This window comes from Ixodes scapularis, unplaced genomic scaffold, assembly GCF_016920785.2.
Source record: "Ixodes scapularis isolate PalLabHiFi unplaced genomic scaffold, ASM1692078v2 PGA_scaffold2__306_contigs__length_199485367, whole genome shotgun sequence".
Lineage (NCBI taxonomy): Eukaryota > Metazoa > Arthropoda > Arachnida > Ixodida > Ixodidae > Ixodes > Ixodes scapularis.
The window spans coordinates 44,870,181-44,897,912 of record NW_024609857.1 but is presented as its reverse complement, the minus strand read 5'-3'; the positions used below and the strand labels follow the sequence as shown (position 1 = coordinate 44,897,912).

The 27,732-nt window shown below is 46.0% G+C and overlaps 1 protein-coding gene across 1 annotated transcript in view; it reads right to left on the bottom strand.

Annotated features, from left to right (window-relative positions):
• Positions 1-27,732, bottom strand: part of LOC8040170 (thromboxane-A synthase) — a 147,478-nt gene that overhangs the window by 43,961 nt on the left and 75,785 nt on the right. The window contains exons 2-3 of the mRNA XM_029995354.4: positions 6,518-6,599; positions 960-1,056 (exon numbers count right to left, since the gene is read on the bottom strand). Of these exons, the coding sequence (XP_029851214.2) occupies positions 960-1,056; positions 6,518-6,570 (150 nt within the window). The 5' untranslated portion in view covers positions 6,571-6,599. The remainder of the gene's footprint in view (positions 1-959; positions 1,057-6,517; positions 6,600-27,732) is intronic.

Below are 27,732 nucleotides of genomic sequence, written 5' to 3'. Positions count from 1 at the left end.
CAGTTAGCGCACAATATTTGCGGACAACATTCTGCCGCTATGCAGTCAAAGCTATGGGAGAGCGTGCGCTGGACCATCTTGAGCACCCATCATATCAGTACACGCGCGTTCTTCACTACTTCTGAAATAGCTGTTCAAAAGTACAGTGCGGTAACTGTGGTGCCGCGTAACAGTAGTTAACGCTGAGTTAATTGCGGTTAAGGGTGCCCGTGTAACAGGGGTATAAGCTAACGTTGCCGCGTTGGTAGCAGACGGCATATAAAAGATGGCGTGGCTGTGGCTGGCTTTAGACGCTGCATTTGCGTCTGCGTCTATTGACATTTGGTGACAGTAGCAGATGAACTTTGTCGTGCTGAAGGAGACAGTAATGTGTCGAGATCAGGTGCGTACTTTGGCTCCTCTGGTGTGCTTTTCAATAGGCGAAACATGAGCAAGAGTGTTCAAAATATTGACCTAACACATGAGGTTGATTTTCTCCACCGCCAAATATTTTGACGAGTCTTAAACAAAAAGCAAGTTGTTTGTTTGTTTTTTGTTTTTATACCAACCAGCGAATAATGGTTACTCTTCGAAAATGTGGTTAGACCATCGAACTGCCAAACATGTTTCGAAGTATTGTCTCAGTTGTTTATTTATTGTAGGTCACTTTATTATTGGTCTATTTGTTTAATTTGAAAATAAACGAACAAGAAAATGTTACTAGAAGGTTTTAATTCAACGTTCCCTTTTTTCTTAGCTACATACAGATGTATAATTAACCAGGCATGCCGTTCATTAAAACTCTCTCGCATGGCCTGGACTGCCTGATATTTTATTTCGTCATCAGCAAAACAAAATATTACGCATTTTACTATAGCATTGACTGAAGCTACCTTGTATCGTCTAAAGAAAGTCCCTGTTCCCCTACGGCAACCACGGTACTTCAATTGTTTTTTTTCTTTTTTTTGTTTTTTTTTTACCTTTTTGTACAACTCCATCATGTTGCCGAGAAAGATGCTCGGTTGGGGACCGGGGATACCCAAGCTTTTGAAGTAGCTGAAATGCTGCCGTCTTTGCCTGGATAGATATAGAAAGAAACTCGTTAGGGCCGTCGATAGAAGAATAAAGGAGGCGCGCTGGGCAAAGATGTGCGTTTCTTTTTTGGGGAGCACCCTGCGAACAATTCACTGCATTTTCAGAAAACGCAGGGTATGGCCATAGTATAATCATAGGCTTCTCGCTTCGTGATTGGATCTTAGACATTCTTATGAGCGGAGGACGTAATCTGATCGGTTGCGAAGCTACAATAAGGAACCTATAGCTGGTTAAATGTGAAGGCCGTAACAATAACGTTTCTCCCTAAACATAAAGCCTGGAATATCTGCCTGAGCATGACGAAAGTATGTTGGTATCAGAGCGTACGAACTAGTGACTGCGTTTATTGGCAAAACAGACATATCGTAATCATCGAGGGTATGATGCACGGTAATTCTTAAACTAATCCAACCTAAACGGCGTCAAGTGGTGCGGCTAAATGCTGGCACAGTACGTTAAAGGGCCTTCCGACGATATTTGAGCTTCTGCACATTTTACGCTATTACCTCATTTGTGGGTTCGGGCTACACAGGGAACAAGTAGTAGTACTCACAAAATAGTAGCGCGTCATAATTTAATAGATCGGGCAAAGACAGCGTCCAACGTTTGGTGGCGTCACCGTGTGTTCAAAACGCGCCCTCAACTAGGTACATAGTGTTAGTGAGGGCATTCTCCTATAGGAGAACAATTTCGTGAATGACAGCGTTGGCAAGAATCCCTCAAATGCTTTTATGTAGGCGAAATTAAGTGCATCGCCCTGTAATATAATGGCAGGCAGAGCTGGCATAAGTTGTACTTCAGAATAGATGGTAGCGACCCTCGATGAAACACAAAGCATTTATATTGAAGGTGAATGCAGTACCAATTAAATTGGGGCAATTGATATTCACCGGTATTTCTTTAAGCAAATACCGGTGAATGTCGGTGGGAACGTGAAAACACTCGTCTTTTTCAGCAAGTGCCAAGAACAGGCAATTGAGAAAAAGCAGTTTTTTGTGCGTATAAAATCTGGACCAAAACAAAATGTATTCGTTGTACCGTCGTCACTTGAGGCAGGTTAATAATAAAAGAAAAATAAGACGGTGTGACGCATTTTTACGCAAGATACTGAGGAGATGCAAAGCACTGTTAATCCTTGTGTCAAAGCCTGCACTTCGTTATTGTATATGAGACAGACGTACGAAAAACTTAGAGCGCTGCTGTGCAACTATGTGCGCGTGCGCCGAGGACTCTCGCGGGTGCACCCTGTGGCCTTACGCGGTTGGTGGCTGACGTGGTGAAAGCAGCAAGACTCCTAGAAAGGTCCTTCAGTCCTCGATCAAATCTTCAGCAACCAAGAGCAACGTTTTATTTAATAATGGAAATCAGTCTATAATTAACACATTTTTTTATAATCTTGCAAGACAAACAATAACCTGATGTCTACAAAGAACCTTGTAAAAAAGTCGTTAAAGGAACACTTTTCAGGGCATTCCTCATTGCGATAATTCTGTTTCCTGTCTTCTTCGAAGCCATTCGCACTTGCCCTGATTTCTCGTTATCTATTGTGTATCACTACTGCGTGATGCACGTTAAAGACCGCAGGCTAGCGGTTGTGCTGCACTGGCTACATTTCTCATATACAGTTGGAGGACTCGTCGCCCGTTGAGGCAGGCCAAGTTCTAGGCTGCATAAACATACACACAACCCAATTTTTTTCGTTATGTATCCTACAAAAACTGCTCATTACAGTTTGCAGAAACAACACAAGTGTTTTGTGCACTTGATGGCAGCAGGTAATTAAGGTACACAAAATACCGCCTAGCTTTCGTCGCAAAAAAAAAATCACAAAAAACAACAGAATTGTTGCACGCGCAGTACAGACTCGCTGTACACAGTGCAGCGGGAAGCCTCGCCCTTGTTCTGTCATGGCGACGGATCTCGGCAGTAAGCACCGTGGGCTTATGGGAAGGGCTTTGGTTGCGTACCCATCCTCGGCGTGGCGGATATGAACCTAAATGCCCGTTCACTCGCTTGCGCTTGGCTACGATCGTCTGAGACAATTCCTGTTTTAAAGCCACTTCCGACGGCTTAGAACCGGCTGCATTGCTGCGGAGCCGGGCGTAAGCCATCACTAGAGGCTTAAAAAGACGTTCTCAAACGCAAATACGACCGATCTCAAGCGCAAGTGCAACCGGTCTCAAATGCAAGTGCAACCGGTCTCAAACCCAAGTCAAACGCGAATGCACCCAATTCAAATGAAAAAGCTTTCGCCACTCCTTCACGGTTAAAGATGTGTTCCTGCCTTTTTGTAATTTCAGTTTGCTTATAAGCTCAGTGTTGGACAAGGTACTTGACAAAAGTATTTAAGATAAGTTACTTAATACCTACCTAATAAAGTATTTAGAGTACTGCTCAAGTCACTGTCACTGCAGAGTACTTGATTAGAGTACAGCTACTTACAAATGTTCAGAACGTAAGGGAGCAAGTGAACTGGTGCCTATACTGGACATATTAATGCCTCCTGATACTCAGGAATACGAAAGGTGAAACCAAGAAAAGAGAAGGAGAACGCTATCCTTCACTTCTCTTGGTGCCACCTTTCATATTCCTCAGTCTCCGGTTCTTCAAAATCTTATAAATGTAATTCAATTACTTTCTAAGATATCTCCGCATTGCCCATTATGTATCGCGTCAGTGCCACGAGAAATCTGCATTTGAAATGAAGAGAAGCAAACAAAACCGCACTGTTATTCTATGCAGGCCCAGTAAAACGGGCAGCATCTCTGGTGTATTTCACAAGCTGGTATTTTTAAGAGGATTAATGTCTTGTCATCTGCGAATACTGGATTTTATTGTTCGAAGTGAATTGTGGTTTTGACCGAATATTTTCGAATCGAACATCGAATAGTTTCTCCAAACCTTTCACCGCTGTTCAACCGCGCTTGAACGAAACCCCTAGCTAAACGAGTGAAGGCTGTTCACGAGCTTCCACGTGTTAATTTATAAGCTAATTTTAATCTAGCCATTTTTATAAATATACTTAACTGAGAAAGTCTGATGCCTTGGAATGGCAAGTATACGATGGATTTCACATAAGATTAAAACTATAGAGATCCCAAGCTATATTTAAGTTAGAGGATCGACGAATCTTGCTATATGTAAATATATATATTTTTTAATCTTGAATTTGAAGAAATATTTGGTAGCTATGTTTGTCTTCAAAGTCCTCTAATGCATGCAATGCTGTGAAAAAAGATCAGTGACGTCAGGTGACGCCACGTGGCACCGATATCCCCGTTAAATTTAGCGGAAAATGCTCGGACGGACGGAGGGACGGACAGACGAAGTATTGGGATTGGGGGTAGCGTTAGGAAGCATTTGATGATTTAAAAAGAAAATAATCACGAATTGTGAACCCACATTGCCAGGTCATATCTGCCTAACATACGCCCTTACATAAGAGCCGCAGTTTAATTTTGTAAATCTTACCGCCCAATGAAGTTGTCAACATTCACGCATTTTTCATTTCGTTTTAAGCGCATCAGGCGCCTGCGTGCTCTACTGAGCTTCGAAATCGTGCTTTTCTCCCAAGTCCGCAATCGCGATATTCATACTTTTAAAAGTGTTGATCGCGGGTGGTTATTCCGTTGAGTGCTCTTCTTGCCGAGCACCATTGCATTGCGGAGAAACAACACCTGCAGAGCTCGCTTCCTCGGGCTATCTTACTCTACAGCGCACAAGTGCTCGGTAAGAAGCGGCATTTACCCGCCGCGTTCAACACTTTGAAGACTGCAAATATCGCAGTTCTTCTCGAAGCGAATTACGAATAGTGTAATATTGTCACGAATGATAAATGATGAGACGAAGAATAACCAAAGAAACTAAATGTTTAATAAGGCGAACTTGTGCCCAAATAACAGAACAGAAAAAGGATAGCGTCGCAGGCGTCGGTAGCGGCGAAACAGCGGGATCGAACGCTAAGGCGAGACTCAGTCCGGTTCGCCATGCGGCGCCCCTTATGTACAGTGCCCCTCAAACTTAACGCCGCCACTCGGTTACACTCGGTTACGCAAATATTGATATATTGCATGCTACCTAAAGGTAAGTTGGTCGCTGCAGCTGCTCGAATACCTTCCCTTGGTTGGCTTCTTATCGGGAACGCGAATGTTCACCAAGTAGTTCGACCACTAGGCTCAGGAATAGCTCAACAAGTGATTAAACCGGACGATCTAGTGGCGGCGTTAAGTTTGAGGGGCACTGTACATGCGTGGAGCTTCTGGAATAATCGGAATAGAATGTTCGACGCGTAGAACATTCGGACCTGGAATACGCCCAACATTATTCTTGAATCTACCAGAAAACTAAATTGCAGGAATAACAAAAGATGCGGCGCTCCCAGGAATCGGACCCTGGCTTTTCGCGTGGGAAGCAGGCGCGATAACCATTAGGCCACGCGCGCGCTGTATACTTGGCCAGCTGCGCGCGCGGCAATATTCGAAATTTCTAATATTCGCACAACACTAGGGTCGTGAACCGTCATTAGAGTCTTAAAAACCACTCTTGTCTTAATCAGTCATAGTCAAACGCACGAAAGTGCAGCCAATTAGCCAGCCGGTTTGCTCTAACCCTTAAATCAATCAATTATCCCCAATACGTCACGGTTTAAGATTTTTTACTTCTTTGTTTTGGCAATTTAAATATTCTTATAAGGCTTAACTCCCAAAATAATGCGAATCACCGGGATAATGTTTTTCCTCTGTGTTTTTACGATTTAACGAGAAAGCATTAACTATCCCATGTAGCGATTCGACGTCATCTGCTTTTAAGTCGTGCAAAACGGTAGCTAAATTCACCTTCTCAAACGGAGCAAAGGGAAGCCAATTTCTGATGGATAGGCTCCCATTTCCTGGCGCGCGTCATGAAGGAACGAGGCTTTCATTGGCTCTCTCGCGGCGTACTTCCAAAAAACGCAACCAGAGAAGCCCTCTCCATGGCCGCGCAGCGCACGCAGTGGCCCGGCCGCCGGTAAGAGGGAGCGGTGGCCGCACAGCCCGCTCGGGCAAACGCCGGAGAGGCTGCACGACCGAGCTCAGCGTGGCGCGGCCACTTCAGGAGAGCGCGCGCTCGGCCTTCGGCCGCTACTCCGGTTTGTTGAGAAACGTGGCCGTCCACGCCACTACGCTGCAGACGAACTTAGGAAGCGGAAGAACGACATTCATGCTTTCGCATTCACAACTCATAAGAAGTGCTTAGGTGACCTCGGACCTTACAAGCTCCTTTTTTACGCAAATTTCAAACCAGTCCAAAAGTCAATGGTGTGCGGCTTCATTTTAGGTTTTCAGCAACAAAAATTTTAACATCCACGCTTCAGTGAATCTTTTTATGCCAAAGTTATTTTTTTTATTCCAAATTAAATTCACCATAAATAGCTCAGTAAGAAAACTGATTAAGAGGTACTTACATGATCCATCTAACCAGGAAGAGGACAATACATGCGAAGACCAACTCCCACATCGTATTTGTTGTTGAGTCTTACTTGATATCTGTTCATCAAGGAGGAACAAAACGGCCATAATTCGTGTTTTTGGAGCCATTAACTACAAGCAATATGAACAGAATATAATCATGTACTGCAGTAATCGAATGAAGATAGAATAAGCCTTAGCTTAACCAAGTGTTTGTCCTTTTTGTTTTGTGCTTCGCTTTTCGCGGACGAGAAACTCCTGGTCAATTCTACTACGTAAATATAAGCATCAGGCTATACTTAAAACACGTTTTGAAGCTTTGACTTTGCAGTCGACTGACGTAAATGTGGCACGCAAAGGTTTGTTTTTCAAATTACATAAAGTGTAGCAGCTCTAACAAAATGTGCACAAATCCGTGTACAACTCTAGTAAAGTCGCTTACCAAAACACAAGAAATTGAATAAATCAGATGACTAAACTTTTTGGTTCCTAAATGGTTTATCTAGGTACATATGTACATGCTTCATTACCTTAACACAGCACAGCCCTCAAGAACTGAAGTTTCCTGTGTGGAGGTGAGTTCTGGTTCCAGTGAAGTACATCCTTGCACTCCAAAGCAGAAAACACAAGCGCATAAACCTAGCGCCGCATGGTGGTTACAAAAAAAATAATAAAATTAAAAGAAGACAAATTAGTCGGGAGTTGTTTTGACAGCAGGAGTTTAGCCATGCAGAACGCAGCAACAATGTCACCTTTCTGTACAGGGTGTCCCCCTAAAATAACCGGCCTTTGTTTACCGCAAAAATAAACAACTCCTCGCTGAACGCTCAGCATCTGCCAAAATGAAGCGCTAGCGGTCCGACTTAGGTACCAAAGTTTCAGAACGAACCGTTATATCATTTATACGTTATAATAAAAATTCTGCAAATTTCGATGGAAAAACAATTAGTTTCCTTTTTGGTAACTGGTGTTATTCAGCTTCATGTATTCGAGAGGTGCTGTTCAGCTTCATGTCTGCAATCATTTTCTTACTGAGCTCAGCAATAGGAGATGCATCGTTTATTTTTACGATGAAAAAAATATAAATCCTGTAAATATTCTTGGGAGAAACCCTGTCGATGAGAAAATGCGCAAGTGCACCACGACCGCTAGCACGGACTCTTTAACGTGCATGCAGTAATGAAACATGGCATGAGTATTTCCAGATTTTGCAGCTCGAGCTTCTGCTGCACAACACAGTGCACGTAGTAGGCGCGCGATGCGGCGTCGCTCGAATCTGGCCTTTACAGACGCTTTGCGCACGCCCCAGATTACGGCCGCCATTGCTGACTTTTTCTCGTCTTACTGAGATGCGGAACTAGTGAAAGCGGGAGTTGGTCAGCTTCCACAAAGGACAATGCTGGGGAAAAGGACGCAGTAGAACTTGAAATTGCAATCACCTGCTCTGCTGTGATTATAATGGAGTGAAGTAAACGTAAAAAGAGGAAACAAAAGTTGAAGGTCGGTTATGGCGGCGCCCGTGCACAGCGGCTGCAAAGCGTCTCTAGAACAAGTCGGGCGGTGTTCCTCATCGCGAGCGGCGGAAAACCAAAATGGCGGTGATCTGTTTAATCGGTTCGGTTTGGAGTCGGGACAGTGTGCGACTCGAACGCTCTCGTGAGAACGTTCTAGACGTCTGCGAAGTCATTCCAAGTTTAATGAGTGACACGTAAGGTGTCGCGAAATCAGCGTCTACACTGTACATGCCTTGCATGTGACGTCATATGGCACCGTAGCAGCCGCCATTGCTCAATACCATGCTCCTGAGCCTTTACCTTCTGCGCTATAAATCTCGCCAAATCGAATTCCTCCTTCTTGGGAAGCCTTGTGGAGAAAAACAGGTTCAATGATGCCAAATGTATGCTGCAAAAGGTACGTGCACAAGAGCATGGTACGGAGCAATGGTGGCTAACGTGACGTCATTGCAAGCCATGTATAGCAACCGGCATGTCTTCATGAGCAGCGACGACGGTTCCCAGAAGCGTCGCCACGACGCCGAGATCGGTTTAACAGTTTAAGTTGATTGCGGGGAATCTGTTTTTCAGCATGTTAACGTCCCACTGTCCTTGAAGGAGTCTGACACGAGAAGTGTCAAAATAATGTCGAGCCGGTATCCTTTGTATCGGAGGGGCCTTCGACGTCATTAGGCTCGTCGATTCAGCCTTTTGATACCACCAGTAGACTGAGAAACGCGCGTTGTATGGGGTTTAGAACATGTTAGTATTTCGGACTGCATTGATAGGTATTATCTCCTATGCGCATTGTCTTTACGACGATCGAGTAGGAGGGGAAAAAAAGATATTTTAAGATAGTAATTTAATTATTGCAGAAGAACGTATACGCCGGTTTCGTTTGTTTTATTGTGAATCTGAATTCATTAATTTGTGTTTCGAAAAACCTAGTGTGTCTTAAAGCAAAGCATTACCAGCTGCTCTTCGTTCGGCGCCAATTATGGCCTAGTAACTATGTGCGTCGCACGCCGGGCGTTTGCGTGCATGCGCCTTGGATCCACAAATATCGCCACGTGTCGTCAGGGCCCGTTTGCTCAAAACTGGCTAACTTTAACCGCGGCAGAAAGTTAACCGAATTTTCCTACGAAGGAACAATTTTAGGTCGCGTGACCGGCAGAGCAGATACGGCGGGGTAGCATTGCGGTGCCCATCCCAGCGAGCGTCGCTACACTATCGAGCACGTTTGTCACCAATCAATGATGCACAAGGCTTTCGCTTTGCCTTACCTCACTTAAATCGCAGACTTAAAACAATGATCTCGCCCCATTTGTTCAGACCGTCTTTTGATTCTAGTCATTCCTAAGCCTAACGGGGCGCGGTGGTAGTCGACGGCAACGTCTTTAGAACCCTAGTGGATTGTCTTGACTCAATAGGCCGCCTGATGGCACGCAGAAGCAGACGGCGAACAAATTTACACTTGAGCTGAAGTACGCAATTTTTATTTTATTATAAAGGGTTTGTTTAGAGTTCTTGCATGATGCAAAAAAAAAATGGAGTGCGTGTGCGTTCATGCAGCCTATAACTTAGTCTGCCTCAAGGGGCGACTTGTCTACCCGCTGTAGTCAAGAAATTTAGCCAGTGCAAAACAACTGCTAGCCTGGGGTCTTCAACGTGCAACACGCAGTAGTCATACGCGACCGCAAGCCGGTACGACGCTCATCCACATTAGAGAGTTTTAGAATAGGAGGCCCCAACGTTTGGGGTTCTCCTAAGAAATTGAGGAACCCAAACGCAACAAGGTTGTTGTTGACGGCTTATAAAATAGGGGTTTCGCAAAGCAGCGCAGCGCGCTTACGTTTCCCGCTTGCAGCGCCAATGCAGCTAACAAGCGGAATAATAAAAAAAAATAAAAGCCGTTTGCAGCTCCCTGTGACGCCGAATTAGAGCGCAGCTCTTGTGGAGGAGAAGGACGGGAAGGTACGGAGAGGGGGCTATGCCCCTCCTCCACTCCTGCTCGCCCCCATTTCGGGAAAAATTTTCCGCTAAATTTCGCGGGGAAATTTTCCCCGCTAAATTTAGAGGAAAAAAAATGCCCTACTAAACTTAGCAGAAATATTTTCCCCGCTAAATTTAGCGGAAAAAATTCCCCACTAAAGTTAGCGGAACAAAACATGCCTTCACATCTACCGCGCTTCCATTTTCCCCACTAAATATAGCAGGAAAATTTTTCCGGTCAATTTAGCGGGAAAAATTTTCTGCTAAATTTAGTGGGAAAATTTTTCCGCTCAATATAGCGGGAAAAACGTTCCGCTAAATTTAGCGGGTAATCTTTTCTGCTAAATTTAGCGGAAAATTTTTCCGCTAATTTTTGCGGGGAAAATTTTCCGCAAAATTAAGCGGGAAATTTTTCCGCTAAATTAGCGGTGAAATTTACCCATCATGCACCACGCGGATACGTCGACGGCAACGGCAACGCCGACGTCGACGCCGACGGCGCTCAAGCCGGAAACGGGCGCCTAAGAGCTGCGCTTTAAAAAGAAAATATATTTAAAAAAAGTAAGACATGTACGCTTAGCAAGTACTTTTTGTTTAAAAAATTTTGTTAGGGTAAAACCCAGTCAAGCCGGCTAAAACAAGAGACAATCTAAAATCAGAATAAACGTTGCTGGCTGTATTCAGCCAAAACAATTTAGTCCGAAGCGCGTTCTAATTTGGCGGTCGTTCTCAGATTTTTTGGGCGTTCGTGTGCGCTTTGACTGTGTGTCGACGAAGATTTAGGCCTTCAACTATGCCGAAACCGGGACGAACGCCGGCGAGCATACTCTGCGAGCAGCTGCTCTATTTAGATCTGAGCTGGAGCGACTTTCAAGCCTTGAAATACTTGTTTTCAAGCTGCAGGTACTCTGCCACGAACGAAATCCACTCGGAGCCACGGAATAGCAATACGTTGCCATGTCAACAGTTAGCGCGTCTCTTTAGGCTTAGGAACGGCCAGAATCAGGGACGATCTTTAAAAAGGGGCGAGCCCACCGCTCATTCTTCGTGACTTGAGCGAGTAAAAGCAAAGCAAAAGCCGGTTGCACCATCCATTGGCAATGAAATTTCTAATACTGCAGCGACCATGACGAATTTGCTCCGCAGCGAGCGGAAAAGGCACCGCTGTGTTTGCCGACGCAACCCGGCCCGAAGGAAACAGGGGCCCCGCGATATTTCTCGAGTTTTGCGTTAGGGGCGAGCGCCAACCCAAAACCTCAAACGGAGTTGGAGTTCTGCGCATGAGCAGTGGTGAACCCCTACTTCTTTGGGGCCCCCAAAATTTTTGGGCCCCAATCCTAAAAAGTTCGAGTTTTTCAAGCGCACTAATTGGCCTAATTATTAAAAAGGACCTATTTTGTAGCAGACGACGCACACTTGCGCCATCTTTTGAAAGGTGGATGAAATTCGAGGTTGAGTGGTTCAGAAAAAGTGGCACTGATCCTGTCCCCGACAACAGTGTACTAGAAAGGACGAGTGCAGAAATAGCCCATTGGAGGGCTATTTCTGCACCTCCGCATGGGGAAAAAATGCGATATCCAGCTCCTTCATAGTTAAACTCCATAAAATAACACTACGATTCTTTCTTTGCCGTTTTGTACTGTTGCATGTTAATAAACCATTCTAGTAAACCAGATTTGAGCAACTGTGTAATTGTGTTTGTCACTGACGTCGATAAAAATTACGCGATGCGAAGTATCTTCGAAAGTAATTGAATTACATTTCTAAATATTTGTTTTTACTCAAGATACTTTACGGTGAAAGTAAGTCTTATAGTATTTTAAATACTTTATGAAGCAGGTATTTAATAACTTAAGTTAAATACTTTTATCGAGTATTTTGTCCGACACTGGGCAATTTTCATACTAAGAAAGATGACTACATCCGAGAAAGCCATCGCCAACTAACCGATCGAAAATTCTACGAGCCACTTCCGGACGACCCTAAGACAGAACACACGAGGAACTAAATGATCTTCTAAAACAATAAAAAATAACTACAAATGAATAAAATACGATAAAGACAACTTATCCTTCTTGTGGTCGCTTCTACATACTCCCGAAAATTCATAAAGCTGGCAAGCCAGGACGACTAATCGTGTCAGGATCAGGTGGGATAACTGAACCGATATCGGGATACTTACACAGATTAATCAGGCACATACCCTTAAATTTTGGACTCCTATATCAAAAATACTGCACACGTCTTGAGAGAAATTTCTAATGTGCGCGTACCGGAGGGGTCGTACGTATCAGGTCACCCTAAAAGTATCATCTGTCTACACCAAAATTCCACATGACGACGGAATAGCCTCTCTGACAGACAAGTAGACACCCCTGATATCCACGTAATTTCCATCCTCACGCACCTGATTTTAGAACTGAACTCATTCGAATTCAACAAAGAAAATTATAGGCAGGTCAACGGCACTGCGATGGGTACTAATATTGCACCTAGTTAGGCCAACATAATTGTAGAAAAACTAAAAACCAAATTTCTGACTGACGGTTCCTTACAACCATTCATCTACAAGAGGTTTGTTTATAGATGACATTTTTCTTACTTGGTTGCGCACAGAAGAGAAGCTGCTATAGTTTAGAAATCAGTACAACACTGCACATCCAACCATCTGCTTTACTCCCACTTATTCTCAAACCAGTATCAATTTTTTGGATACCACTGTAATATTAGAAAAAGGCAAGCTTACAAGGAATCTTCATCGTAAGCCAACAGATCGTCAAAAATACCTTCACTACAAAAGCCAGGCGCATCGCTTCAAACGTGCGTGCTAACGGCAAGAGTACTTCCAATCGAGCTCTCATTATCTAAAGAACGCACTTGGAAAACAAAAATATCCTCCGCGACTTATTGACGACGCAAATAAAAGAGCCACCAAAACTAAACCGCGCTGACCTCATAGAGAACCTTCCTCCTCAGTGCAACGCGCAGCGCACGAATTTATGTCTAACCTATAGTATGATTATTTTAAAACGTACAGCGAAACAGACTTGACGACAGAAAGGAGACAAACAACCGCTGAACTTGCTACTGAAGTTTTAATCGTCAATGCACAGCCTATATACAGGACCGAACAAAGTAAGCACACACACAGCCGATGGCTGTTTCAAATAATACCCAAATGGATCCGAGTTACTCCCGCAGGTCGTGTCACGTCACATTAGAGGTTGAATAACGCTGGACGCAGGTAGGTTTTCGAACGCCAAGGTACAAAACCTTTAACCTGGAATAGGATCAAGTAAAGTTTCAAAACACGGCCAAGAACTTCTCATTAAAACCCGCACTATCATCGCGCATCCTGTTGTACAGTGATTGCCCTACACCTACCCTACGGGGGTGTAACCCCGCTCCCCTCCCTTCCTTTGTTTTTCCGAAGGCACCCCTAAATCCACCACGACTGTTCTCCTGTCAATGCCCCCCCCCCCCCCCCCCCCCCCAACTTCCCCTGAAAATTTAAACACACTCTAATTTAAATTCCTGGGGAAACCCCTCCTGTCGTCGTGAAAGAAAATATAATTCTTTAGCCGACAAAAGAACCGACGGGGCGCTGACACACCCTTCCCCCATTCGCGCTATCGTCTCTGCCTCCCTAATCTCTCCTGGCCAGGGCATTCACACTTCTTCCAATGACAGTGATTTTTTTTTTTTTTTTTAAATTCCGAGTCACACCCAGAATCCCGACAATGAATGCCCAAGTGTTCTGAGAGTACCCTGCTTGCATTGTAACAATGTTCTCTTAACCTATCATAGTGGCATCTGCCCGTCTGTCTTGCGGATTGTTTACCACAGGACAGCGGAATGGAATAAACAAATATTTCCGTACAGTCAACAAACCGATTTTGACGGTTCTTTGTACACTCCAGAGGCCTCCCAGTTGACTGAGTGACACTTTTGCAAAGCTTAGACCACTTGTTCGGTGCAGAGAAGATTACAGTGACGTCTACTTGCTTCCTATTTTCTTTAGGCCATAAGAAAACATGTAAATACAGGACCACAGCAACTGTGTTCCTTTTTTCTTTAGGAGCGTTTTCCACATTTGCACCACCACCTAATTTAGTTTTCTTCAACAAAGCGCCTGTAACAGACGGCAATAGGTGTTCCGAATAATCCGCTGACCGAAAGCGGGAAACTTGAGCGTCAAAGCTCACCTGTGCTTGATAGAAGGAGGATTTCTTCAGTGCATTCGTAGATCACAAACTCACGATGCCCCTTTATACCAATTTAGAATGGGCGGATTGGTAAGATAAAAGTGGCTTTACCCCACGAGGTTCGAGCTACCAACAAACGTGCCCTTCTCAAAAAATGAAGACGGAGGTCGACGAAACGTATGGACTCATTGGCAGCCAACTCGTGAGTCAAAACCGATGGAGCCAAGCAGTCATCAAACACAGACAATACACTTGACACCAAGCGAATAACGTCATTCTTGGTACTATTCAAAATCACGAGGTAGCCGTCAACGTATCTTAATTTTTTTAACATATTTGAGGCGTCTAAAAGGCTAGTAAGATATCTGTCATGATATGCGAGGTATGTGTCGCTGGGAATGGGGGCGGTGCGAGGCCCTATGCACACACCCTTCCCTTACAAAGAGGTGCTCTGTTCGCATGAGGCGAATGTTGAACTAAGATAAAAAGAGAGTAATTCGAGAAAACCTCAGACTGACACGCCTTTCGCGATCTGGAAGGCGACTTACCCCAAAGAGAACAGCAATTTTCCGTGGGGTAGCGAATAAAACGAATATTTGATATCCAAAGAGCATGCGTTGAAGCATTTGCCGTTATGTTCATTTAAGTACCCACTGAGTTGGCTGGAGTCCCTAAGAAGAAAGGGGCCGTCCATAGTCAGTAGGCTTAACTTTTCTTGAAAATTCAGGGAAACGTATTTTTGCCAGGTCCCCTTTTCTTAAACTGCTACTCGGAAAGGGCAGTCAACCTTATGGGTTTTTGCAGTGAAAAACATGTTGAAACTGAGGCTTTTTCTTCTATCGATTGATTTGAGCAGACGACTCCGACACAGCTTCTTAGCTTCCTTCTTGACTTTTTCAAGTGAAGTCTGCTAGTGCACTTGAAAGTAGAATCAATGGCCTCGCATGCTTTTTAACGTGCACCTTTTTTGGCATGAAAACAAACCCGCCCTCCTTATCAGCAAATAACAGAGTCAAAGACTCTTTTTATCTAAAGATGTATCAATCGATTTTCTCGGCGTACGGTTTACAGGAGGCCTGCAACGCAGCAACACTTCAGCACCCTCCGACGTACATCGATCACTCTCCGTCTCTGGCGCTTGTCTGGACATTTGCCTGACACATGTCAGCAATTCTGGTGCCGTTTTCCTGGGTTCCATAACGAACTTCGGTGCCTTGCCGAGGACCCGGCGAACACCATCCGGGGGATCGTATCCTTTGCTCATGCTCACAATTATTCATTGTGAGCATGAACAAAGAATACAATTCTCAGCCATTCTAGAATTCTAGAACATTCGGTGGCCATCGCGCCAACCGCCGACCACATGCAGTCATGGTATAAAACAAGAGAGCAGCAGAAATCCCGAAAGCGCATGTCCCGGGCAGTTCATTGTTTTTCCGCTAGTCGTCGTCCGTTTGACTAATCACGCACAGTTAAAAGCGCCTAGATAACCCGCACTCTTTTTTTTTTCTTCCTGTGCGTGATTGGTTGGTTTAACTGGTAAAAACAACCCATGCAAAGAAAATGATCGCACTGACGATGCAATGTTTGCGCTGCTTGAATGGTTCTGTATGATTGTGGCGTGGGTAGCGGTCGGAATAAAAACGTGAACCTTTCCTCAATTTGATTAGTATTTCTCTCCTCGTTGGTTGGGGACCGTCGCCGTATGTACAGGCGGGCCTTCAATCTGCGATTGCCGCGCTTCGATGGCGCGTCTACGCACTTCAGAATTCTCGGGCGGATCCGCACAAGAGGAAAGTGTATTTCTGGAGCCGGGTGGCGAACTCTATACTCGTCGCTGGCGAAAAATCTGGATCAGTCCAGAATCCGAATTTCCAGTTTTTACGCCAGAAGCGAGTTTATTTTTTGCCACCAGGCTCTCGGAATACAAATTCCGCCTGTTCAGATCTGCCCGTGAATTTCGCACGTGTAAACGGGCCATGAAAAACAGTCGCAGCTGCTGATGCGTGCTCATTTTCGGAGCTTGTGGCTTTGAAGTATTCCGAGTACAGGCTCTAAACCACCTGGTTCTGTCGCAAAGCGCTTTTATTTTCAAATAAAAAAAAATAGAACGAGAAATATTAGGTAGAATAGGCGAAAATAACGGATTGTCATAGCTGCTTACTTAGTTTCCTCGTCTTTTTTGCGCCAGTTTATACGTTTCACTCAGAAAAAGAACAATTCAGCTATTTCAAGCATGGTTCGTTTCATCTACTGCGCGCAGCACATGTTACTACGCGTTGCAGAGGAACTTCTAACCCTGCGGCTATGGAAAAAAAAAAATCTAGATCCCTGGCGAGTCAGGAAGCCGGGATTCGGTTTCCAGGGTTGCCCGTAAAGTATATGGCCTTGTTTTTTTATTTGCCGCCCACGCGTCATCGGCGGAGAAAGGGTACCTGCGCCAAATTTGACTTTCGGGATCGCGATGACGCGGCCTCTATGAGTAACTGGTTTTGGGGCAGGCCATATACATTTTTCGCTCAGCGTTCGCAAAATCTTAATCTTAAAGGCCTGTTCACACATGCAGCGGAGCGCTACAAGCATAGCGCTTACCCAGCTTACCTCGCGCTAAGCGCGTGCTGACGGGAGCGTTCACCAGCTTTGTATCGCACCGTCAAAACTGTTGCTCATGGCAGACGATAAGTAGCTGACGGCACGCGAGGAACGCTACATCAGCGCTTCGCTGCATTTGAGAACCGGCCTTTAAGGTGCAACCCCACCCTTGTTTAGTGTGATTCTGAACCAATAGATGGCGGTGGGATCGCCTTCCAGGCCTGTACATCAATGCGAGAAATCGTGCGTGGTGGCGCTTCGATACAAGGGGGTATATTTCTATGTCCTGAATTTGACATCCCTGGTCCCTGGCTTGTTGTTCTCTGCACGAGCTTTCTTGGGAACGCGCACGGCTGCGCCAGTTCTCGTGCAAGGGGGCCAGTTGCCACGGTCCGAGCTCACGTCTCCAGCAAATGTGGGCAGAACAAAACACGAAATCGTCCTGAGCCAAATGGCGAGACACATACATAACAAAACCACCGACACGTTGAAAAATATAAAATTGCCTGTGCGCCGCTATTGGTTCAGAATGAAATATGTGTAATTGGCAGAGGCCAGTTACACATATTTCAATGTGATCAGATTTATATTGTCACGAATGAAGGTGACAAGACGACGAACAGTGAACTGAAAAATAAAGGTTTTATCGGCGAACTTGTGCCAAACAAAAACAGTAAAGAAAGAGCGTCGAGGCCGGCAGCAGAAACCAGGCGGCGATTCGGCAGCGTAACAGAGAGCGAGAGCGAGACTGACTCGACAATGTCGCGGGCAGCTGCTTATCTACAGTGCGTCACTATCTCGAAAGTTCGGCAAAGAAAGCTCGAGCGTCACGTGCTCGGGGCGAGGATGAACTCGCACTTTCGAGAACAAGAAATCAGGGCGAAAGTTAAGTCTGGTGCAAGAATGAACGCGAATCTTCTAGAAGTCCGTGACCGAGCGTTGCTTTCTCGGCTCTGCGGGCGGCAACAAGACGGGCCGGCTCTTTTGTCGTGCATGTATTTGGCTCTTCGTGGATTTCCAGGAAAACGTGATGACGTGATAGACATGGGTTTCCGAAATTCTAGCTTGAGAAATTAACTGCCTAAAATATCAAAACAAAACTATTTTTTGGGCGGTCAGGTGTCTCATTTAGGTAGCTGGGTGTTTAGTTTGACCGAAACCACGAGGCTGGAAACACACAAAGATTGATACTCAGGTTTACATGTTGAGTTTGGTAAACTGGTGCGGGAGTCATAATAAAAAAAATGCCGAGGTTAGTAATTCACTCACAGCAATAAATTATAATAATTAATTTTAATACGAATCCAGTGATAAATGCATGACTGACAAGGCAAAGATTATGGGTCTGTGGATAGCTTTTGCACATAGTTTAAGCAATGTACAGTCTGTCACAAAAAACATTACAGGATTTTTTTTTTTTTTTTTTACCGCGAGATTAAACTAGGCATCGCCAAACGCTCATTCTCCGCCCAAAGGTAGCGCTAGAGGTCACAACCAGATATCAAAGTTTTAGCCCGATCCGATACCTTATTCAAAAGTTATAAGTGATTTTCTGAAAAGTTCAATGGGAAAATAACGGCCGACGTAGTTTTCCAATTCATGGGGCTCTATGGACACCAGAAACCGAAAACGGGCAAAACGGGCTCCATTTTTTCATTGAAATTTTCAGAAAACCACTTTTAACTTTTGAATAAGGTGTCCGTTCGGGATAAAACTTGTGAATCTGTTTGTGACCTGGCGCTACCCTTGGGCGGAGAATGAACGTTAGGCAATGCGTACTTTATTTTTGCTGTAAAAAAAAAAAAAAAAAAAAAAAAGCTCTAAATTTTTTGTGCCATCCTGTACCAGTCTTAATTTGGTGATTCATGCGCGCAAGTAGTGGTGTGCATAAATAAAAAAAAGATGCCAACGGGTACAGTATGACGTTGCATAAAATGCAGTGTAAGCACGCACATGGTAAGCTGATTAAGACTGAAACAGCGCTACATTTTACGCTAGCGTTGAGCGTATCGAAAGTTAAGCATGCATCAAAAGGTAAAGTTTGCACGCATATACTGCTCAGGCAGTAATGTTTGAATATTTATAGTACTTTATTACCCTAAGATTTGGTGTAAGTTGTCTCCTGTTTGCTTACAACGGAAAGAAGAAAACATCCTAGCTCTGTGTTGATGGAAAAACTCCACCCGCTGACAGCTACCAATCATCTCGGCGCCGATTATGAGTATTCACTGCATGCTAACGGTCGTGTGCTTAGAACGAGTTTTTCCCACGTGATTTTACACAATCGCAATTGTTTTTGACAAACAACGTTTACTCAGGCCAGCGGTCACATGTGAAGCTTATAAAATATTTTGTATTCATTGTGGCACCCGTGTCAAGTTTTTTTTTTTACAATCCGCGAAATATAATGCCCCTGGGTTACCTTGGTATCTAATGCATGTATTACACAAAAGGCACGAAATGAACCGCAGTGGGAAACGAAAACAATAATGACAAACAAGCGCCCGTGTAATCACGCGAAAACTGAGGGCCTTGCACATATGCAGAAGGTAGCTTTGTTTCACTAAATACATTACCAGTAGAGTATTTGATTTTATTGTGTGAGCGAAGCGGAACATAAAAGTGCGAGCATACTGCCCTGAACTACACTTCCAGTGAACAAGCGCACCATCCAATGCATCGAGCTTGCTTTTATAACCTTTTTGGTGCGCTGAAACTTTTGAAAACACAATTATAATCAATTCTATTATTTCAATTATTTTTATTAAGTGCGCCTATATGTATGTTTTTGTTGTTGTTGTCGTTGTTTTTTTCTTTTTTGTCTCTTGCGTTGACGTGCCATTTTCTTAGTTATATAATATTTTCCTGTAGTCTGACAATTATAGTCTGTTTCATAAGTAAGAACCGCATAATCAAAGATGTAGAAAAAAAGAAAAGAACGCGAACACGCGAACACACATTAAAGTGCAATGTAACGGGGCATTCAGAATTAGTCGTTAGTTTTTTAGAGAGAAGGATTTTCGTAGGGCGACACTGTTACCCGTTGAAGATTATAAAAAGTGCTGTACAACTGTTAGCTCGGTGTCTTTAACGAGCATTACGCAGTACATGTGGTACACGATCGCACGACGCTAGGATGCAGATGGGCGACTGAACCCAGGGTCCCGGCTAAAGCACTTGGTAAAAGCGTTTTTTACAAGTACCGCCAACCATTGTTGCATGTGGTACACGATCGCACGACGCTAGGATGCAGATGGGCGACTGAACCCAGGGTCCCGGCTAAAGCACTTGGTAAAAGCGTTTTTTACAAGTACCGCCAAGCATTGTTGTGCAAACGCGCAAGACACGTGCCACGAGTGAGTGCTCCGCCGCCATTCTCTTTCAAGGGCCAGTCATTTTAGTGCTGCGCCGCCATTTGCCTCCAAGGGCCGCTCGAGAGACGGCCTCGTGCACTAGCACGTTTGAGGTTACATGAAAAACCTGCGTAAACGGCATCAAGGGGATTTAGTCCCTACAGGTTTTGCAGCGTGAGCTCCTAGCCCTGAAAGGAGCTCGCGCTCGAGCATTTCTCGTTGTGCTCCGGTCTGCGGTGCCACAACACACTCGGTCAACGATCCCCCACCGCACTTGGTTTAGCTGGTTTAGCCTGTGAGGTAAACCAAATGAGCTACGCTTAAAGTATTCGCACTTGTCCTCCCGATATTGTTGTGGGCGCCGCTATCTTGTTGGTTAGTAACATATAAAACGCAACGGCTGATCGTCATGATTCAAAAGTGCGACTTCCTCGGCATTCGGTGTCAGGTTGCTCACGTAATATTGCTTTGCTTTTTCTCGAACTGTTTAAACATTTGTGGAAGACGGAAAAGCGTTTCCTGTGATTTCAGGTAAATTTTCAGATAACTGACAACCATCATTTTAACCACCAAGATCTGTATAAAGCGTAGCTTATTTAGTGGCTCCAGTTTAGCCCGACCGTATAGGCACAGAAAGAGAACGAACATTTTAACTTCGCGCTCTTGGCGATGCTTCAGTGGCTTCATCAGCCCGTAGCGTTTGCTGCGCTCTGAACTAAGTATCTCACAAGCCAAGCCAAAAAAAAAAAAAACTACTCAACACGCCCTAATAAAAAAAAAGAAAATGCGGGTTTATTTTGACTAACTGGAGATCTTTCGACGTGCAACCGAAATCTCAGATTGGCCTCCGTCAGATTGTGGGCACCTCGGCCGATATTTAAATCCGACAAATATAGATTCGTGGGCCAGCGCGTTAGCTCAGAGACACTGAGACTATTTTATGTTTTGTGTTTTGTTTTAATATCATTGCTACTTAAGGGCCACCGAGGTGGTTTTTGAAACAAAATATAGTCGAACCATTCCGACAAGCATAGTTTGATTGCGAAAATGATTTTTGCAAGTGATAAAAACATTAAAATGTTTTCGCATACGTGGCGGAATCTGAAATGGCAGAATGCATTTTATGGCGCCCATTTCATTTGGATCGCGACCGGCATGTGAACCGACGCACAGTAGAACGCGCGAAAAGGAGCTGTGGTGCACCCGCAGTCTCGTGCTTGTTGTTCTGACATCTCTGGCTCGCTCACTGCGAGCATCCAGGCATCTGACACTCTGACATCTGGTGCTTTTTCTGTCTTTCCCGTGGCGTTCCAAGCGGCACACGACGGAAAATGCACATCAAGCTCTTGTTGAACACGTGTCGCCATCTGTGTTTTATAATAAGAAACTACAATTTGCCGTAACTGAATGGGAAACGTTTCAGGTCTTATTACATTATTAACCTGTAATATATCAATATGAAAGTTCTGGAAATTGTAATATCGAAGGATGCATCATAATTTAACGTCTCGTTATTTCGATTAGTCTCGTTTCGTTTTTACAGCGCCATAAATGTCTCGTTTTTACAGCGCCATAAAAAAGTACAATTTTAAACTTTATTTTTTTATTTTAAAATATACATTATCTGTACAGCTCGTTGCGTACTTTTTTACTTTACTACATTCAACCGAACGCTCACGTAAAATATCGTGGACAATGGGATGTTATAACTCGAGAAATAAATTTTTCAATATTAGAGACTGTGGTCTATTAAACGCTAAATAATTAACTAACCACTAAAAATAATCGTAATATCGAGACATTAAAGTATTGTTAAAAAACAGCTCTTTAATTTGACATTAACTTTATAAATGTAAGATACATAAAAAGAAAGTCATAAGCCGTCAAAAAAGCATGAAAACGTCATGCACGATGGGGTTGCACCTTAAGGGCATCTCCGCTCAATTTTTGCTACTGAGAAAACAATGTAATTCTATTCAGTATAATCTAGAAAGGCTACAAGTCAAATATTGGAATTGAATTCCGCCTAAAAAAGTTGTACGAGCGCGAAAGTAACAATATCGGCTAACTATAGCGGGAACGTGCGGCGCAGCCAACACTGCACTTCCGCCAATCTGCTTCCGCCGCTTCCACCGTCAGTGACGTCTATAGGCTCCTTGCACTGACGTCCCATCGCACACATTTGAACACCAAGTAAAAGGAGGAGAGGGAAGCTGCTTTTGTAAGAAGTTTGAGTGACAGGTTAATCTTCTATAATCTTCGGGGAGGAGAACAGCGACGTCTGCGCTTATCCGGGAGGAACAAAGGAGGATCTTGATAAGAGGGGAGCTCCTTCTTTCCCTTTTCTCTGGAGGGCATCGGAAATGACGTCATGTGCAAGCCACGTGTTTTCTTCCTTTTTTCGTTTCGAGATACAGATCCCACAGGCGGCGCCACGCTCGCCGCCTCCGGTGGTCACTCTGCCCTCTGACTCTACCAACTATTGTGACTCCACCTGCTCTACCTCGGAGGCGGTGTCCACGTGACCTGCGAGCGAACGCGGAGGTTCCGGATGCGTCTTTGCCGTTCTGCTGGTTGTGCCGTGTTCATCCTTCGTTGTTTCGTGTTTCGTTTAGGCAAGAGGCGCGTAGATTTGTTCCTGGTGTGCCTTTGCAATGGCTGGCAGAAAGCACGAAGGCAGAGGCTCACGTTGTTGTGTCGCTGGCTGCCCGAACTACCAACTAAACAGCCCAGGAGTCCTCTCTTCCACAGGTTTCCTGGCGACATTGAACAACGGAAACTTTGGACGGACGCCCTGTACCTATAGGAACCGTGCGGATCTAATTCAAGCCCCGACCAGGGCGCCCCTAGCGGCAAACGGGTCCGTTGCATCGGGCATCTTCTGCCAGTCGCTGCGTTGGTTGTGCGTTGTAGTGGGTTAGCGCTGTAATTTCTGAGATTGCTATTCCGCACCAAGAAAGTCGCAACAATTGCTGCGTGGTCAGCAAAATCGCGCACGGCACGAAGTACTACATCGTCCCTCCGAAGCCGTACGAGGCGAAGTACTGCGCGACCTGGGTACGACTGGTGCGTCCATACAGGTTAGTGGTGTTTCTTACCTTCCAGTTCGCGCTTTGTTTAAGCTGCTGACGAATAATACAATTAACTTTTTTCTCTTCTAGCGACGATGGAACAGCATCGACACCGACGGCAAACTCTAAAGTATGCAGCAAATACTTCACCGGAATCGAGAACCGGAATGCGGTCGCCCTCCTAAGCCTACCGTTGGATGTTTCCATCAGCCTACAGGAAGATAGTAAAGAGGATCGCGGAACGGCGCGAAAAAAAATTGCCCAGTTATTGTCAAGCTGATTCAGAAATAAACGTACATAATTACCGCAGTCCACTCGACGCCAAAAATTTTTTTTTGCGGGCGCGCTTAATTTTGTTTGCAGAGTGCGGCGCTCCGTGACATCCACTTGTCCGTCGAAACGGACCTCCTTCACGTGGCACACGCGGCCAGATTCATGAAACAGTTTTCTCTTCGTCATATTGGCACCACGGAAGAAGCTTTCTGGATTCGTAACCGCCTTAAACCCCGTCGTAATCACCCCGGAAACACTCTCCGCTGTGCTACTAATCGCCACTGCTTGCCCCCGATGATTCTGCACCGGCTACCGAAGAAGCTTTCCGGATTCTTAGTCGCCCACTGTCCTCTGTGCGGTTCGTTGCTATTACTTCGCGATGATTCTGAGCCGGCGGTACCGGCTTCCGAAGGAACTTTCGGAACTCGTAACTGCCTTAAATTCCGTCGTAATAACGGCGGGGACACTGTCCGCTGTGCTGTTCCTCTCCATTGCTGCCCGATGCTCCTGCGGCGGCTACCGCCAGGTCGCGGCGAACAATAGGCGACCGCCGCGACACGGACGGCTTGCTCGCTTCCTATGGGACCCCGAGAAGTCCTTGTCGCCAACTGCCGGGAAATTGATCTGTTCCGATCACTTCTTGCCCAAATGTTACGAGCGATATATGCGCGTGCTAGCTGACTGTGGCTTCTCGACGAAGTACGCGAAGCTTAAGCCGGATGCCGTGCCGTCGATCTTCGCACGCGGCACAGCTTCCCCGACAGCAGACGGCTCAGCGGTGGCTCCATCATGTTCAGATCTCGACAGCCAGGAAATTGAGTGGATAACGCGATTTTACGTCGGCAACATATGCAATCAAATATTACTCCAGCACATCGCTTTGGCATAGACTAGTGTTGAGCGATTGCTCATGCAACCAGAACACGTTTTCACTACGCGATCGCGGGATTTCGAGATGTATCTTTTTCGCGGGGCAATGTTAACACGATGCACGATGCGTACGTTCACTGTCTCCTGACAGACTGGCAGTCACTCATACGCAACAACGCAGTCGTTTCTATCAGAGAGTTGCATGGGTTCATATACACGGGGGCTATTGGAACTACGCAATCGGAATTTAGAACAACGACCGGTCGCACCACACGAGTTATTAGGGAGTTTTAGTAGACCGTGTTTCCCGCTCCGCTAACCCTCCGCTACGAAGAAACCGCCACTGCGCCTGCGCGCCGATGGCCTTGGCTGTAGAGTTCCGGGTAGCGGAGGGGCTCAGCGGAGCGGGAAACACGGTCTACTAAAACTCGCTATTAGGGAGTTTTAGAATAGCGCACGCTAAAGCTTTGCGTACGCAAAGAATAGCGTCGTCGCCACTGCGCATGCTCCGAACGCAAACCAGGTTTTGCGCTTTGCATGTGCAATTTTAGCGTGCGCTATTTCTCGCAAATAGCGTGCGTACGCAAAGAGTCTTTGCGCTTCTCCGAGGAGGATTCGTGATGGGAAGTTGGCTGAAGCTAAGACGAGCGGAGTTTAAAAAAATGGCGGCTTCCAGGTCGGCGGCTGCTTTGGCGGCGTCGTGAGTGCGACGTCGGAGGCATCCTCACGACTGCGATTTTCAATACTGGACGACATTGCACTCGGTTCGGCAACGATCACCGGCAACTTGATGCTTGCGACGCGCGAACATTTCTCGGCGAAGGTACGATGTGGGAAGGTCAGTACACGAGACCTCTCTTGCCGAGGCGACGCAAGCGGACACAACCGGTAAACCGCTCGCGTCGCATTCTCATCTTTAAACAAATCTAAAATAATACTCTGAACCAAAAAACTTGTTTTTTCCTAAAGTTGCAGCATTTCGTGTATGAAATAAAAATTGTGACTGTATCTTGGTGGCGTCGCAAGCGCGAGCTGCTTGGGCTTTTGCGTCGCGACGGAGAAACGCTATTCTAAAACCCTCTTGCGTCGTGTGCGCTCATACAAGCGCTAAATTTAGCGCTAGCGTGCGCTAAAATTGCGTACGTTATTCTAAAACTACCTATTAGAACAACGAACAGAAACCACACATGCTGACTACGTTGCAACACCCCTTCCTCAGACCCGTTTAGGTTAGAAATACAGCTCTCCCAGCGTGCAAGCGCGTGCAGCGTGCAAGCGCGTGCAGCGTGCAAGCGCGTGCAGCGTGCACGAGAACGTAGCGTTGACAAGCTTGTGATTGCACTGGCTTCCTCGCATAAAATAAGATATGACGGCGGCTACAGGCCCAGCTTGCATCTACTACAATTGCGTAGAAAATATACCTTGGCAAGAACTTACTTCGTTGTGTGTTACGGTTCACAACGGAAATGACGCGGGAGCCGTCCTGTGCAGCCGATGCGATGCAGACGACGTGTGCGCAGCGCCTGCTAGGGTGCCTGTCCGTGCGGAAGGCCACGTGACCCTTTGTATCCTACGTGGTGTGTGCATGCTCTTGACGTCGACCGTAGACGCTGACGATAGGGCTGCCCATCCTTGCCGAAGTTTCGGTTTCGTTTTGCGATTTTGCTTCTTTCAAGATTACTCGGAAATTAATTTACTTTTCGGGAAAAAAAGTATGCAGGGTCGTTTATGAGTGCTTTGCAAGGTAACATCATCCACTAACTCTAAATTTTCAAAATTGAGCGGAGTTGCCCTTTAAAACAAAGTCTGACGGGAAGAAATCGGCTCGAACCTTCAGACATTGTGTGTGCCATGCAGACTTGTGCAATTGTTTCTTTTATATAAGTGCGAGCCCCGTTTCGAAGCGGCCGAGTTTTAAGCAGACGACACGGCGGCCAACACCGCAGCGCACTCACGCGTGCGCTCTTCCGTGTGATCTTGGGGACGTACCACGGCAGATGGGCGCTGTGAACTGCGCCAGGGAGTTTTCGTAGACCTCGTTTACCCCTCCGATAAGCCCTCCGCAACGAAGAGGTTGCTACTGCGCCTGCGCGCCGATAGCCTTGACTGTATACAGTTCCGGGTATTGTAGCGGGTCTCGGGGAGCGTTGCGGAACGGCGTAAACGATCTACGAAAATTCCCTATTATGGAAGGTTTACACTTGCGGATCCGCCAGCAAATCCGCCCAGCTTTTGCCACCGGGGCGAAACGCTGGGAGGAAAACGCGGCGGCGAGCCGTTTTGGTCCAGGACCTATTTCTGCCGCCGAACGAGGCGTTTCGCTGACCGGATGTGACATTCTTGTGCGGCGCGACGCTGCCTACGTCACGAGTACGCGTTCTTCCGGGAGCAGCAACGCCCGGGAGAGAGAGAGCCGAGGCGGGAACTCTCGCGCCTTCTCGTCATATTTGACGAGACGTTACGGGAACCGCTGCCCCAGCCGCCACTGCTCGAAGGAAATAGATGTAAACACAACCAGCTCGCCAACGCCGCCGCCGGGAGCGGATTCGCTCCCGCGGCAGCGGATTTCTTCTCAGGTGTAAACGTACCATTAGGGAGTTTTCGTAGACCGCGTTTCCCCCTCCGCAACGAAGCAGCCGCTACTGCGCCGGCGCGCTGATAGCCTTGACTGTAGAGTTCCGGCTAGCGTAGCTAGTTGCGGAGAGCGTTGCTGGACAGCGGAAACGATCTACGAAAACTCCCTATTGTCATCGCGCCCGTCGGGTCTCCTCCAAGAAGGACGTTGCCTTCTCCCGCAATACTTATGTCACATTCGTCTGGGACGCGCATGGCACCGAGAAAATGTCGCCTCCAAGGCCACACCACTGTGTAGGTGCACCACATGACGCACTACCAGGCGAACGCGAAGCATCCCGCCGTGCGGCGCGCTCGGTGCCGTCACTGCAATGAGGTAGAGGGGCTTAGAGTGATAAACCGGAAGTTCGGAAGTGGCACCCCCCCGGTTGCCGCCATATTTTACGCAAATGTGACCACTCGTCACGTGACCTCCCAAGAGCCGTGACGTCACAGGTAAGATGGCAGCGCCCATAGCTGGCGGATGCGAGTTTGTTCGGTGCGCGGCAGCCGTGATGTGCAGCTGCTTTCCGACGATTTTGTGCTTTTTGGTGCTCGCTGACGCAGGTATAATGTGAAAATATGAAGGAATGAGACTTTGTACCGTTTTTGCGCAAGATCGCTCTGGATCATCTGGATATTAACACCTGTGAGACAGCATCAGCCGTACCGCCGTACCGGTGCTCGGATTCGAGATCTGTTCGAGGATCGATAAAACTTTGAGTGGTTTTAGCATAAAATTTTCGCAT